The following is a 15,045-nucleotide window of genomic DNA, read 5'->3' on the forward strand; positions in this document are numbered from 1 at the left end:
AGTTGCTTGACAGTTGAGTTTACTGAACAGAGCGCAAAAGCATGAAAGTGACACTGACTATAATGAGCCTATTTAAGATTCAGTTTTCTGACATATAATATTTATATTTCGGCATCATCGGGCATAAAAGATATTTCTTAATCATGTATTCATTATTTTTATCAAATGTAATGGCTGATGAAGTCCTATAACAAAGATGAAACATGCACCAAAAATATGTGATTTTTAAGTATTGATGATGATGATGATGATGATGATAAGTTAATGATTTTAAGAATCTGATTAGTACTGAATGAGGAGGAGCCGGAATCATTTCCTTTTGAGGTTCATTAATACAGGATGGGCTCCTGGAGAGACTTTCTTGGCCAGAATGGTTCGTTGGTTTTCTAATTCATCCCATTCTATGAGGTTTAGGTCTAGAATCTGGGCTACCTAGTCCATGTCTGGAATCTTACTATCCTCAAAACATCCCTAAACAGACCTTCCTTATAGTAGGGAGAATCATCGTGCTGATGCAGACCATACTTTTCATCAAACTTATACTCTGAATTCCATGTAATATTACGACAGTAAAGTGATATGCTCAGTTATTGTCACTATTTTTCACAGGATAGTATTTATCAAAATGCAGTATAACAACACAACACAATGTGAGACTGTTTTATAAATCATTCATTCATTCATATCCTAAAGGCAAGGCCTTGTCGTTGCAACCACATTTGTCTCTCATCTGCTGAGCGTTTCAGATCAACATATTTTTTCAAATTCAGCCTGTCCATCACAGAATCCAGATACTTCTTCCTCGGTCTTCCTCTTCCCTTCTTACCCAGAACTTTTCCTTCCATCAGTTTTATAAATAACCTCTTATATTGTCCAAATAAGAGCCTCTGTTGCTCAGGCGGCAGCGCGCCGGCCTCTCACCGCTGGGTTCCGTGGTTTAAATCCTGGTCACTCCATGTGAGATTTGTGCTGGACAAAGCAGAGGTGGGACAGGTTTTTCTCCAGGTAGTTCAGTTTTTCCTGTCATATTTCATTCCAGCAACACTCCAATATCATATCATTTCATCTGTCATTCATTAATCATTGCCCCAGAGTGGTGCTACAGGCTTCGGCAGCCGGCACAATTCCTATCCTCGCCGCTAGATGGGGCTTCATTAATTCCATTCCTGACCCAGTCGAATGACTGGAAAGAGGCTGTGGATTTTCATTTTCGTTGTCCAAATAATGCTGCCATAAATCAACAATTCAAATAACAAAGAATACTGACAACACTAGTTTTAAAAAGCCTTAGAAACTCCTCTACTTGGATTAACAGACAACAGATAGGGAATCTGCCACCTGGGCGACTGCCCTAAATACAGATCAGTAGTGATTGATTGATTGATTGATAATTTGCACACTTCTGTATCGTTCTCTTTGTAGGCTGCATCCCTTGATTACTGAATACTGTATTGTACCTGAGAGGAGTATGAAAATCATGGACTTTCAGCCACAGTATATGCAGAGAATTCTACAGGTCTTGAAATAATATAGTCTGTTAAAATAGTTACTCACCTTATCGTTAATCTCTGGGAAAATAGTGCTGAGGTTGAAGTTCGTAAGCGTAGTTCCACTAGAGTTGGTGGCATTGGGTGAAGCAGTTGGATGCTGCTGCTGCTGTTGCTGTTGCTGCTGCTGCTGCGGAGTCCGTGTCACTGACAGGGTATTGAGAGTTGTGTTGCATGATGAAAATGGAGGTAAATAATTGGAATGATGAGGCCCATGACTGCTGTTGGTCTGAACTGGAGGACATGGCTGGGAATAGAGAGAACCTTGACTTGCAGCTGGACCACCAGTGTATACAGATGATCCACTATGCTGTGAACTAGGAGTCAAAAATGTCCCTGAATGATTCACATAGACTCCATCGTCTGTCAACAGAGGCGAACCTATACCAGGAGGCATAGCCAAATAACTCAAGTCCACAAAACCACTAACACCAGATGTCGTCGTTGATATTACTGGATCAGGAATACGTCTTCGGTTACGTTGTTTATTCAAAGTACAGTTACCAGCATTTATATTACTAGTTTGGTGGTGTGAGGAATTATTTATGCCGGTACCACTAACTCTGCGATTATTACTGTTACCATTGGCAAAAGGTAGACTACTATTCACCGAATTTGATGATCCATCATTCCTGCTGGGCAGATGTAACCTAGTACGATGGTAAGGTGGTGGCACACTAGGTACAAGAGCATGCCCATAAGAAAGACTATTACGGCTTTTACTTCCTGTCCGATGACACGATGAGCCTTTCGAGATGGTTGATGGAGGAAAGATGAAAGGATTACTTGTTTCAATATCTGTAAGAAAACTACCAGATATAGACACAGGAGGCAATGTAGAATTTGAAGATGTATTACCAACAGTAGGCATAAAATTAGATGTAGGATATAGAGATCCACTTCCTTGTCCAGAAGCAGATGATGGTTTAGGATAGTTAAATGTATTGTTATTATACGACTGTTGGTCCTGATGCGAGTGTTGAGAGAAATTATTGTGATTATTGCTCATACTAGCAGGGTTACCATCTTGAGAATGTGGAACAGGTAAATCAACAGATCCAAAATAGTTTCCAGGCAAAACTGTATCTGTATTGAACGGTGGTGGGATTTGTAACGACCGCGACACTTGATGATGAGGATAATTTTGGTGACAGAATCTTTCGGTTACCATTGGTGGAGGGAGAGAGATTACTTTACTACTTGGGCCATCCAATATTAAGGAGCTTGTTCCTTCATCACTTTGGGTATTGTTCAGACCAATAAGTGCTTCAGCAGAATAACTACTGACAGGTGCTTTGTATGTAGAAGATGCCGCCCTTGCATTTGTATGTTTCAGCATTCCACTGGCAACAGGCCAATTAGTGTTATTACTGGTGACAGGAGGCTGGGTATCCTGATTGTTGAAACTCACAGAAAACCCAGAAGCACTCTGAGGTAATGCTGAATTATAGTGGTTATTGGGAAGTGGAATATCAGAGCCCTTTCCAGGCTCCCTTTCATTAATATGGGAGAGGCTCATTTCTCCTGAAGAGAAGTTCACAATATTGGACTGTTGTTGTTTTCTATTTGTCTCCTTTTCAATACCACGATGGGATGACAGCCCCTTGTTAATATCTGCATTATTTGAAGAGACAACTTGCTGCTGGTGATGCGATGTATTGTTGTGTTTACTTGTTCCAAGAGGTTGCCTATTACTATGACTACTGCGACGAACCATGCTGGTCTGACCTCTCGATGAGCTGGCAGCAGATTTAGCCTGATCCACTAGCTGACTCACAGACAAAAAACTGCTACTTGATGACTGATTGCTGTTACGGTAGTCATGAGATGAATTTCGGGAATTATTTCGAACTTTTGTTCCTACATCAGCATTCTTCTCAGTTTGTCGAGCCTCAATCTGTTTCCCAGTTGGCTCTCTTTGGTGCTCATTTACTGATAATGACATACCTCCTTTTCTGTCAGTGTCACTTTCATTGAAATTAGTGAGGTGGAATGGCTTATTTGCAGTACTGTCATCAGTCAATGGTAAAGGATAATTTGTTCCCAGAGCCAAATCACCTACCAATGTTGGAAGAGTAGAAGGAACAAAGACGGAATTATTTATATCAGTTGGCATGATCGGTGCTGCCTTTCTCTGAGACCAAGATAAATTATATGACTCAGAAGACTGATTCTGCTCTAAGATCCTTTCAGTCTGTCTGTGCTGTACTGATTTTGCATTGTGATGACTACTTTCTGAAGTTTGGCAAGAGAGACTGTTTGAGGTAGTATTATGAGCACCATAAAATCCATTGTTAGTAAAGTGTCTGCTATCAAATGGAGGTAAATTAGAACCAGGATTTGTAAGAAGCAAGTTATGACTATTGCTACAAAATTCAAAATCCTTGCTACTCTGCAAAGAATCTGTCGATGTAACAGATGTCGACATGACAGAATTTGTGCTAAACGTGTTAACTGTTGAAGATGGAGGAAATACAGAGCTCTGACAAGAACGAATATCAGGTGCTGTCATCCAATTCACAGGTGGACGATGAACTTGCTGCTGTTCGTGGTGGGAATGTTTTTCACTTTGAAATGGTCCATTTTGTCTTGAGACCTGATGGAGCTTTTCATCTGCAGCTGAAGGAAACTTAAAATGTACATCACTACTGGCTTGAGCAACAGTGGTATGAACATTGTTACTGTTCTGAAATTCTAGATGAGAAGTTGGAATTTCTTCGCTACCGTTTACAAACATATTGTTTGTAAAAGGGCTAGGTGGTTTATGCATTGGATGACTGATAACACTGTTCAATGATGCAACACTTTTTTCATGCTGACAGTTTGCAGAAAGATCTGGAGATGCTGTTACGACCACTGTTGTACCCATGCTTCCCTTCTGACTTGTTACATACTTTGATGGAGAAACAAATGTTTGAGGAATGTTTGCAACAGAGTTTGATACAGAACTGAAATACTCGCACTGATTGGCATTTGACACTGTGGCCATTGGTGACAAGGTGCTCCAAGACAAAATGCTAAGGTTAGAGGAGTTATGTGCTAAAGAGAATGACGATGCAGCTGAAGATTTACAATGATCTCCACCAGCCTGTGAATAGCAAGATGATGCAATGACTGGATAGTCATTAAAATAATTATTATTAAAGGAATTAATAGTCACGGAAGGTTGACTGTAAGCACTACTAGCACATGTAGTAGGACATACATATTTCATTTGCATTACATTACTTCTTCTTGATGCCGCAGACTGCATATCTGATTTGAGAGATGCAGAATCACTTGTTTCATGTCTGATAGCATTAGTCATTGTGTCGTGAGGTTCAACGCTCGAGGGATATATCTCGAGAGCATTCTTTCCACCATCATGCATGGCTTTTATAGGAAATGACTGTTGCTTTGCACTGGGTGTAGATCTTTTGAGTTCAGTGATATCTTGCTGTAGAGGAGGAAGTGAAGAACTACCAATGTCAGGTCTGTGAAGTTTATGTGATGCATCTGCAGGCAATCCCATTGGATCTTCCAGAGTACATAAATGGGGTTTCTTGGCTATACCTGAAGTTCCATAAGATTCAGAATCCAAGCGAGTCACTTTGAATGTTGACATGTCAGATGTAAGGGCTCTTGAAGATGCAGGATTGTTCAGACAACTTGTGGCACCTTCTTTACATTCATTCAAATTAACATTCTTTCCAGATGAGGACATTAATTTATTGTCAGAGCAATCTGATGCAGTAAAGGTATTTTCTGAATATGCTTGAGTTCCAACACTTCTACTGGTGAATTTCAGTTTCCCATCAACAGCCCTGTTGTCATTATTACCAGAACTTGAGGCAGAAGATATTTCAATATCCATCCAGCTTTTAATACCAGATTTAGGTAGCTCTTCAGGTATATCCAAGTTAACTGCCGGTTTTCCAGTATTTTGTGATGCATTAGAAGAAAGGGCTTTGTCTGCTTGTGAGGACTCAAATGATCTACAAGAATGACTACTTTCTAATGTCTGCATAGTTTGTCCAAAATCTTTTTCATTGCAGTTGGCAGAGCTAGTTGATTCAGAAGGAACTGAGGAAATCTTGGCTGCACCGGAGATATCACGAAATTCAGATCTTTCAATGCAGGTGATAGTTTCAGAGTTAGTTGGGTCAGAACTGATGTTGCCTATTTGTAACAAGGTTGATGTGCCTTGCATACTGTCACTTCCAACATCCTCCTGATTGTCAACCATCATTTCAGACACTTTAGAAGTTGAAACTAAAGGGAAAGCAAGCAGGAATGCAGCTGTAGGAGAAATTGATTCAGAATGTTGTACCCCAGATGGAACTTGAAGGGTAGCAAACAGATCACTAGAAAATTCACTATTTGGAAGAGAAATCCCCAATGTTGAATTATTGGCAATACTAGACTCTGGGCCATCCACATTCTTACTCGATTCATTTTCAGATGAATTTGATATGGGAATAAAGGTATTGATACTATTATGTAAAACAAGGGAGTAAGAAGAATATGAGTTGGAAGTTGTGACAAGTGCAAAGTTATTAGACTGAGATGGTGATGTGTCTGAAGTACATGAATGGGTTAATGCTTTAACACTGTCTACTAAATTATCCTTTTCCTTTGGAGATGTGTCTGTTGCAGAGTTTTTGGGGAATACTTCAGGATCTTCCATGGATCCATCAGGATAACCAATATCTGATGACTCATCAGGTTTCAATGATAATGTTCTTGAATTTAGAATTTCTTCTTGCATAAGTGGAGCTTTGTCTCTTTCCAAGGCTGCATGACTGAGAAGTTCACTTTTGTCACTTAGTGAGTTAGCATTATTTGTCTCTGTAACAGAAGATCGTATAAGCAACTTTTCTGTACAAGGTACAGATGTTTCAACAGAACAATTTCCCACATCAACATTTTGAACAGAATTATCAATAGTGGATGGACCACTTTTTACCTCTGTTTCACTCATATTTCCTGCAACATTGATAGGCATTTCTGATCCAGTAATTGATAGTGAAGAACCTGTAAGAGAGGTCCCCTCAGTTTCTACAGCTGAGTGTTCTACATCCTGATCTTCTTTGGAAAGTGACTTACGAACTTCACACACTTTTTCAGAGGAGTTTTGGCAGTTAAGATTATTCTCTTCAACTACAATCTTATCCTCAACAGAATGATCTAAATTTTGATCAAATTTTTCCAAAACTTTAGTCTTGTTACACAAGGCATCGATAGAGTAATTACCAGAACTCCCAATTTTAGAACCCTGAAAATTAGATCCTTCCACATCATCATTTAAAGAAGTTGGTGCAGACTCATTCTCATTCCGCTCTTTACTTTCACCACCCTTCAAGCGTTTACCAACATCCATGATTTGACTTCCATCATCGTGCTTACGTTTTTTACCTGTGTCACACACAGAAGAATGAGAACATTTGTCTTCTTCAAGACTTTCTAAATGGTTCTCATCACAGGCTTCCACATGATCATCAGGATATGAATTTCCACTATACTTTGCTTCAGGAGTTTCGTGTTCTTCTGAAGGACCTATTTCACTGCTAATATCACATTCTGGTAGATTACCTGCAGACAAATCAGATTTTTCATTTGAACATGCAACAGATTCTATATCCTCAGTCTGTGATATTTCAACATCCTTGCTACTGTCGCAACCTTGTTGCAAATTACTAGTAGTCAACTTAGCAGTAATTTTGTTTTTGTTACTTTTGACTGTCATATGAGTCACTAATTTCTTGGAGAAACTGAACTTGCCATTTAATTTGTTACTATGATCTGGCTTACTATGGACTTTGTTCACCGCAGACTTAATCGACGAGATCGACTGTGATGTTGATATGCAAGGCTTTGGGTGATTACGAGATGATAATGCAGGTATGGGTACTTTATTTGCAAACGTGGTTTTTGTAGAATCAATTCCTTGTCTGTTTATGGGTTTTGGAAGACACAGTGGATATGAATGAGGTTGAGAAAATGTGGCTGAGGTAGTTGCAGTAACAGAGTTCTGCATTAAAATCAATGACTGCCTTGGAGGTGTTGGCATATGATTGGGGTTTACCACAAACTGGGCTGTCTGTGTTGGTGGTACTGCTTGTGATTGTGGTAGGATAGGAACAATACTCCCATTAGCTAAAATAAGTGTTCCAGGTCCCAGTCCCGCAAGGCCTGTCCCGGGATTAGCTAACACTGCTGGAGGCGGACAAGTCTGAATACCTGTAGCCATAATTGGAGCAGTCAACAAATGAGAGTTAGTCATTGCCACTAAACCATTCTGTTTCACCTGAGGACATACTCCTATATTGCTTGAATTATTTGAAAGAACCAAAGGGATTGGTTGAGGTCCAAATGTTGGAGTTGCAGTCTTCTTGGCATTTTGTGTGTTGGAAGCCACGACAATGCATGGCTGCCGAGCAGTCGAGGTAGTTAGGACGGGATTGGTTCCATGAAGCACGATGAATCCGGGTGGAAGCTGTGGTCCTGTGTTGAGAAGAGTAGTTCTTGCGGATCTGTCATGTGCAGAAACAGGAACATCTGCACCGACAACTACAGAAGTTGTTCGTTTCTTGACTTTTGCCTTCTTTTCCAAATCTTTTGGGAGTTTTCCTTCTTTAGTAGGAATACGACCCACAGGAGAGGTAGATAAGGCATCTACAGCTTGTTGTTCAGTGAGTTCTGATACCGAGACCTTATTCTGAACTGCCTTCAGTTCACTTTTTGGAGCCATTTTTAGTTTCATCAGCCTCTTCTTGACAACTGTCTCTGTAAAATATAAATTATGTTAAGTGTACCTTATAAATAAATACTGTGAAGAATGCAACTAAAATATACATAAATTTGATTCCATACACTACTAGCTCAAAAACAGTAGAATCTATTATAAAATGATCATGAATGAGTGAAAACAGTTATGAAGAGTAAGTCTCCACCGTGAAGACTTAATGTCATCAGCTCGGCAACCTACAGGTAGACCCACATCTGTCAAGAAACGCTTTAGTAGAAAATTCAAAGAAGGAATTTTGCATTTAAAGGAGATATATTTAAAGGATACTTGATGAGCTCAATTTAGAAACATTTCATTCTTGTTTGATGCTCACCATGACTAAAAATAATCCATACAGGAAAGCACTATTTTAAGAAAATGTGGAGAAGATAATATGTTCCTTGAAAAGCCCCTCTAGATATATTAAACAATACTTTTAATTGAGTATCTTAACAGAGCTTACCAGGCTGCTCACAATATCCAAACTCTCAGCACGACACATTTGTGCTACAGGTTTTAAAATGACATGATTTAGCAAGAGCTATGGTATAAAGTAATATGCCTTGCCCCTTATCAGGAGGCCCTGAGTTCAATTCTCAGCCAGTAAAAGGACTTTAATTTTTGACTGGTGGATCGAATAACATCACTTCTAAAATTTTGAAACACTGTAAATGTCTTGAGTTTTTAATTTATGGATACCTTGATTTCTACATATAATTTAAAGACAGTCGTTAACAATATATCAATCTTTCTGTGATTATAAATTTCACCTGTTAGTAAATATTTTAATTTAAATGTGAATTTACATGTGTTATTGCATAAACTGACAATCAGCCTATATTACCATTTATGGACAGTAGAATTGTTCAAAATAATTTAATACAGTAAAACAACTAACTACCCTGCACAGAATAATACGTATACTTTTATAACATCATTAGGGATAGAGGTGAGCATGGAAACCTTGGGTCGATACGGGTTAGTATGGAACAAGTGCTGTGGAATGGCTAGGTTCACAAAGAGAAATAGTTAACTGAGAAAAAAAAAAAGTCCAAGAATATATGTATATTACTAGAGACAAAAATGTTGAAAATAACACTACATCACAAATCCAGTGTGATACCAAATGTAACAGATATTGCCCTGTCGTAACTGTACTGACAAATTCAGGTAAAAGTTCATCTAAAATAAATTAAAAACTAAAGAGATTTGAAATAGAATATCTCTTTCACACTGTGCTTTTCTTCCTTCCCCCCCCCCCCTTTTTTTTTTTTTTGGCAAGTTATACTACCGATTAAACAAAATTGTGCTATGCCATAATCATTAGTGAGTAAGAATTTACCTTGACCTTATATTTCAACTGAACAAAGGAACATAAGCTATATAATCTGATGTGGCTTTATTTCCACTCCTATTACAATTTAACTATTAAATTCTTCACTTTATTAACACTTGAATGTTCTTTATTGTTTGATTTAAATACCTTCAAACCATATATTTCAGTACTCCATAGCTATCTTATGAACATTAGGTCAAGGATACTTAAATTACAGATATCACACTCATCCAGCTAATTCATAAATATTTAAATGTTAATTAACCAGTCCAAAATAAGCTTGTATTTATTTACTTATAATGTTACCAAAGTACACCCATTGAGAACTACTTCTTCTACTACCGCTTTTCCCACACTTGTGGGGTCGCAGGTGCGGAAGTGTCTCACACAGGTTGATTTGGCCCTGTTTTACGACAGGATGCCCTTCCTGACGCCAACCATGTAATGTAATGTAATGTAATGTAATGTAATGTAATGTAATGTAATGTAATGTAATCAATATTGCATGTTTCTGTGGTGGTTGGTATATGAAGAGGAAAGTGTTGGGACAAACACAAACACCCAGTCCCCGAGCCAGAAGAATTAATCATACGTGATTTAAATCCCCAACCCAGCCAGGAATCAATCTCGAAACCCTCTGAACCAAAGGCCTCAACGCTGACCATTCAGCCAAGGAGTCGGAAGAGAACTTTGTATACTAATTTTTTTAAATCTGAGCCTAAACTTCACATGTATGATAAAGGTTGAAATATCGTTTGGTTATCGTTTGAACTCAAAAATATAAATTTTATCAACATCTACATTTGAATTCAAAGTACTCATACACACACAAAAAAAAATCTTATTCCTGTCATAATGTAAAGAAATGTTATGCTGGAATTGTGGCAATTTATTATGACACGATTTCACTTAAGGGAAAAAATAAGTAGGTTAAAGAAACTTACATTAATAGATATTCTGACCCCGCTATGTGGTCATGGCGGTCTCCACGAATCGTACCTCATTGCGGCCCCTTTCGGAGGTCCTTTACAACATGTGTCTTACCCTTCCGCTCTCCTCCAAGATTTAAACTTCCATCATGGGATTGAAAAAGTTTGCAGGTTGATTAGTCATCATCTTCCTCTTACACATATCGAATTCGGGTGAAAAGGGATGTGGACGTCTTTGTGATGTCTTGCAGGTCACAATATGACGCCTTTTCCCTGATGAACATGTGCCATGATGAAATGAACTTACGAATTTGCACCTCACTTTTGCGAAATGATCACCTCAAACTTGTTCAAATCTAACACAACATAGGGTGATTGTAACTTAATTTTGTCCTTTGACAAAAGAGAACCCCTTTATTGAAATAATTATGTATATCTGCTTTCCACTTCATGTTTAAACAAACTCAAGTTCAACATGTACCACATGAACGAAAATGTAGCTTGACTATGTGTCAAGGACTGATGCGCACATGTCACACTTTCTAGAATGAATGAACATAAAAGAAAATGTAGCTTAACCATATGTCAAGGATTGATGTGCTCATGTCACAGTTTGTGAAACAAATGAACATTGCTTTGTTAACAAAAATCACTGGATATTTACACTCATTTTTGTGTTACTTCTCTGTGTTTTGCAGTTCATTTCTGAGTAACTCACATTAAAGTTCCAACATGCCCTACTCAAATGTGAGTGGGCTTTTACTGTCATACTTCAAGATTACTGTTCAATTTAACAAATACTTCCAACACATTTATACAACTAACCAACAATGTACAGTCACTTCCCAACACAATGCCACACTTTGCAACTTTGCGTTGTACAACTGTTGGAAAGACGTTGTTCCGGAATGTACAGAGATCAAAGTTCTTCTCTGCGTCCGTTTTATTCCCCTCCATGTTGTCCAAAGACGTCGGGCGGACAGATGCATCACTTCCCAATATTACCGTGAGTCCAAAGAACACATTGTGAAGACGACACACACGTGCCCGGGAAACATCGGGATGGGTCCACAAATGTGACTGTTTAAGGTAATATATATATAGTATATGTATAATTTACAAAACAAAACGTAATTTTTAGTATATTTTATAATAATGCACTTTTGAAAGTTTCTTGCAATTCTTTACCTTAATAAGTGTGTCTAAACAAAGCTATTTTAGATAATCCTTTGTAATTAGTAGATTTAAATACAAAAAGATATGCAGATAAGGTTTAAAATGATTATGTTAATGCATGAAAACTGATTTTTTAATTACCCACTTTCAACAAAAGAATAATGATTAATACTAGAACAGCAGAAGGGGTCAAAACTAATCTCGTAACTAATGACTTAAAAACCATTTGTACATTTTACAATCTTAAAATTTTACTACAATATCATAGAAGGCAGAATCTTGGTAGCATGCCTTATTAACAAGGACTTAGTAGTGGAAAAGTTGATAACAATACATTCATTTAAAATTATGGTACAGTAAGTTTGCTCTCAAATATTTACAAACAGTTAGTATGTCTAAAATCTTGAAGAATGACTTTTAATTCAATCTTAAGAACTAATAATTAGGTTACAGTCACTTGAAATTAAGAGTCTATAAAAATTCTAAGATCTCTTCATCTTGATAATTGAAACATGTGACAGGATAAACCTTAGTCTTCATGAAGTTTAAACTCTTGTTGTCATTTGACACTGGCAATGTTGAATAAGTATGTACTTGTTGACATCAATGACCGAAGATTTGAAGCAATGAATTAAAATGAAGCGTAGTTGAAAGGGACGTAATTCGACGAACTGTGTAGCTAAAAGTTGTTAAATAGGCTATTGCTTGTTGCTATGTCCCTCCGAGATGCGGAACAACAGGCAGTCACTATGCAACTTTAGATAACACCAGACAGATAAGCAGTAATTGGAGGGACATGCCAATAAGCGATAGCCTATTTAACAACTTTTAGCTACACAGTTCGTCGAATTAGGTCCCTCTCAACTACGCTTCATTTTAATTCATTGCTTCAAATCTTTGTCATTGATGTCAACAAGTACCTACTTATTCAACAACATTGCTGATGTCAAATGACAACAAGAGTTTGAACTTTGTGAAGACTACGGTTTATCCTGTCACATGTTTCAATTATCAAGATGACAAAATGTTAAGAATTTTTATAGACTCTTATCCTCAAAGGATAACAAACTTTTAGCCCGATCTCATTTTCAAATTTCAAATGACTATACCAGTAACCTAATTATTAGTTCTTAAGATTGAATTACAAGTCATTCTTCAAGATTTTAGACATACTAATTGTTTGTAAATATTTGAGAGCAAACTTATTCTACCATAATTCTAAATGAATGTATTTTTATCAACTTTTCCACTATTAAGTTCTTGTTAATAAGGCATGCTAACAATGATTGTGCTTTCTATAATATTTCAGTAATATAACTTTGAGACTGTAAAATGTACAAATAGTTTTTAAGTCATTAGTTACGAACATAAACCAACCTTTGAGATTCTAGATTGGCTGATGATGCTCTATAAAGGAGCGAAACATGTCTCGCATATAACTTCATATTAATGAGGAAGCTCTAAATGTAATAACATTTTGATATACTGAATAGGTGGTTTATAATAAAACATGTTTGTTGTAACACTGTCTTGCGATGGTTTCACTGCCACCATCCTGTATTGATTTTTTAGGATGACTTCTGCATCCTGAATCAGGATCCGATGTTAATTCTTTTTCTCAAAAATCCTATATTACATTTATTTCATCACACGCACTAATGCACTTCTTACGTTGTTAGGAAGAGTGATGCTTCAATTTAGATTTCCATATTCTTTTATTAATTTATTTTATTATTTTATTAATTCGACGTCCTCCAGCCATCTCGTAGTCCTGTATTATCACGCTCAGAGTAGAGAGCCGGCAACTATGTACAACATAGCCAGCAACGCGCGGTTTTGGCTGAGTGGCACCATTCTCTCGTGCTTCGTCCGCGACAGTCTGAGTTGTGTTTCGCTTGGTAGTGAAGGGAGATTTTTCTCTTCATAAGCGTTCTATATGTGATGTACTGTGTTAATATTTTTATTGAACTTACATCTATCAACATGCCACGACGTGGCTGCAAGAACAATTCAGATACATTCTGCTATGTATGTGGAAGTTTCGTGCCGATGAGACAGCGACGCAATATAACCGAGTTCGTGAGAAAGGCCTACTATGCCTACTTTGGCTTGAAACTTGGAGACCAAGACAAGCCGTGGGCACCACATAAGGCTTGTAGAACCTGTATAGAGCAGTTGTGGCAATGGGTGAACGGGAAGCGAACTGTGTTGCCATTTGGTATTCCAATGGTGTGGCGAGAACCCCCAGACCACAGTACTCACTGCTACTTCTGTTCTGTGAATGTGAAAGGATTTAACAGCAGCAACAAAGTAACATTGTGTATCCAAGCAATATTCGATCTGCAATTTTACCCGTTCCTCATGTCCCTGATACACCAGAACCACAGTATCAAAAACATTTACAGGATTGTCCCTCTTCTGAATCTGACACAGAAATGGTGGGCACTAACTCTGACTGTGATTTCTCCCCTGAATGTGCTGAAAAAGAACCGAGACTGTTTGAGCAAAGTGCATTAAATGACTTCGTTAAGAGATCTTGGCCTTACAAAGGAATCTGCCGAGTTACTCGGGTCTAGACTTTGTGAAAAGGAACATGTTGGCACCAGGGGCGACGTACTATTGGTACAGACATCGCGAACAAGAATGTACACCCTTCTTTTTTGAAAAGGAAGCCTTGGTTTACTGCAAAAACATTCCGGAGGTTGTCTTAAAACTAGGAGCACCACAGTATGACCCTATTGACTGGAGACTTTTCATCAACGCCTCCAAGCGTAGTTTGAAGTGCATCCTTCTTCACAATGAAAACAAACTTGCATCCATTCCCGTTGCTCATTCAGTTATTATGCAAGAAACATATGGAAATCTCGAAATGCTGTTGTGTAAACTGAAGTACCAGGAACACAAGTGGCATATGTGTGGTGATTTCAAAGTGATAGGTATTCTGTTAGGTTTACAAGGAGGTTACACAAAGCACCCCTGCTTTCTGTGTGAGTGGGACAGTCGAGCAAGGTTACATCACTGGACTCAAAAAGAATGGCCACGTAGACAATGGATTGTAGGTCAAAAAACATAAAACAAGAAACTCTTGTTCACAAGAGCAAAATACTGTTACCTCCGCTTCATATCAAACTAAGGATTACGTAGCAATTCGTTAAGGCCCTAAACAATGAAGGCGAATGCTTTCAGTACCTGTGTCATCGATTCCCAGGCATCACTAATTCCAAAATCAAGGAGGGTATTTTCACAGGTCCAGATATCAGAAAACTTCTTTCTGATGCTAATTTTGAAGAC

The 15,045-nt window shown here is 38.0% G+C and overlaps 1 protein-coding gene across 1 annotated transcript in view; it reads right to left on the reverse strand.

Annotated features, from left to right (window-relative positions):
* Window positions 1-15,045, reverse strand: part of LOC136863802 (serine-rich adhesin for platelets) — a 91,241-nt gene that overhangs the window by 6,540 nt on the left and 69,656 nt on the right. The window contains exon 5 of the mRNA XM_067140141.2: window positions 1,555-8,312. Coding sequence (XP_066996242.2) covers window positions 1,555-8,312 — 6,758 coding nt within the window. The remainder of the gene's footprint in view (window positions 1-1,554; window positions 8,313-15,045) is intronic.

Source organism: Anabrus simplex, chromosome 2 (assembly GCF_040414725.1).
Source record: "Anabrus simplex isolate iqAnaSimp1 chromosome 2, ASM4041472v1, whole genome shotgun sequence".
Classification (NCBI taxonomy): domain Eukaryota; kingdom Metazoa; phylum Arthropoda; class Insecta; order Orthoptera; family Tettigoniidae; genus Anabrus; species Anabrus simplex.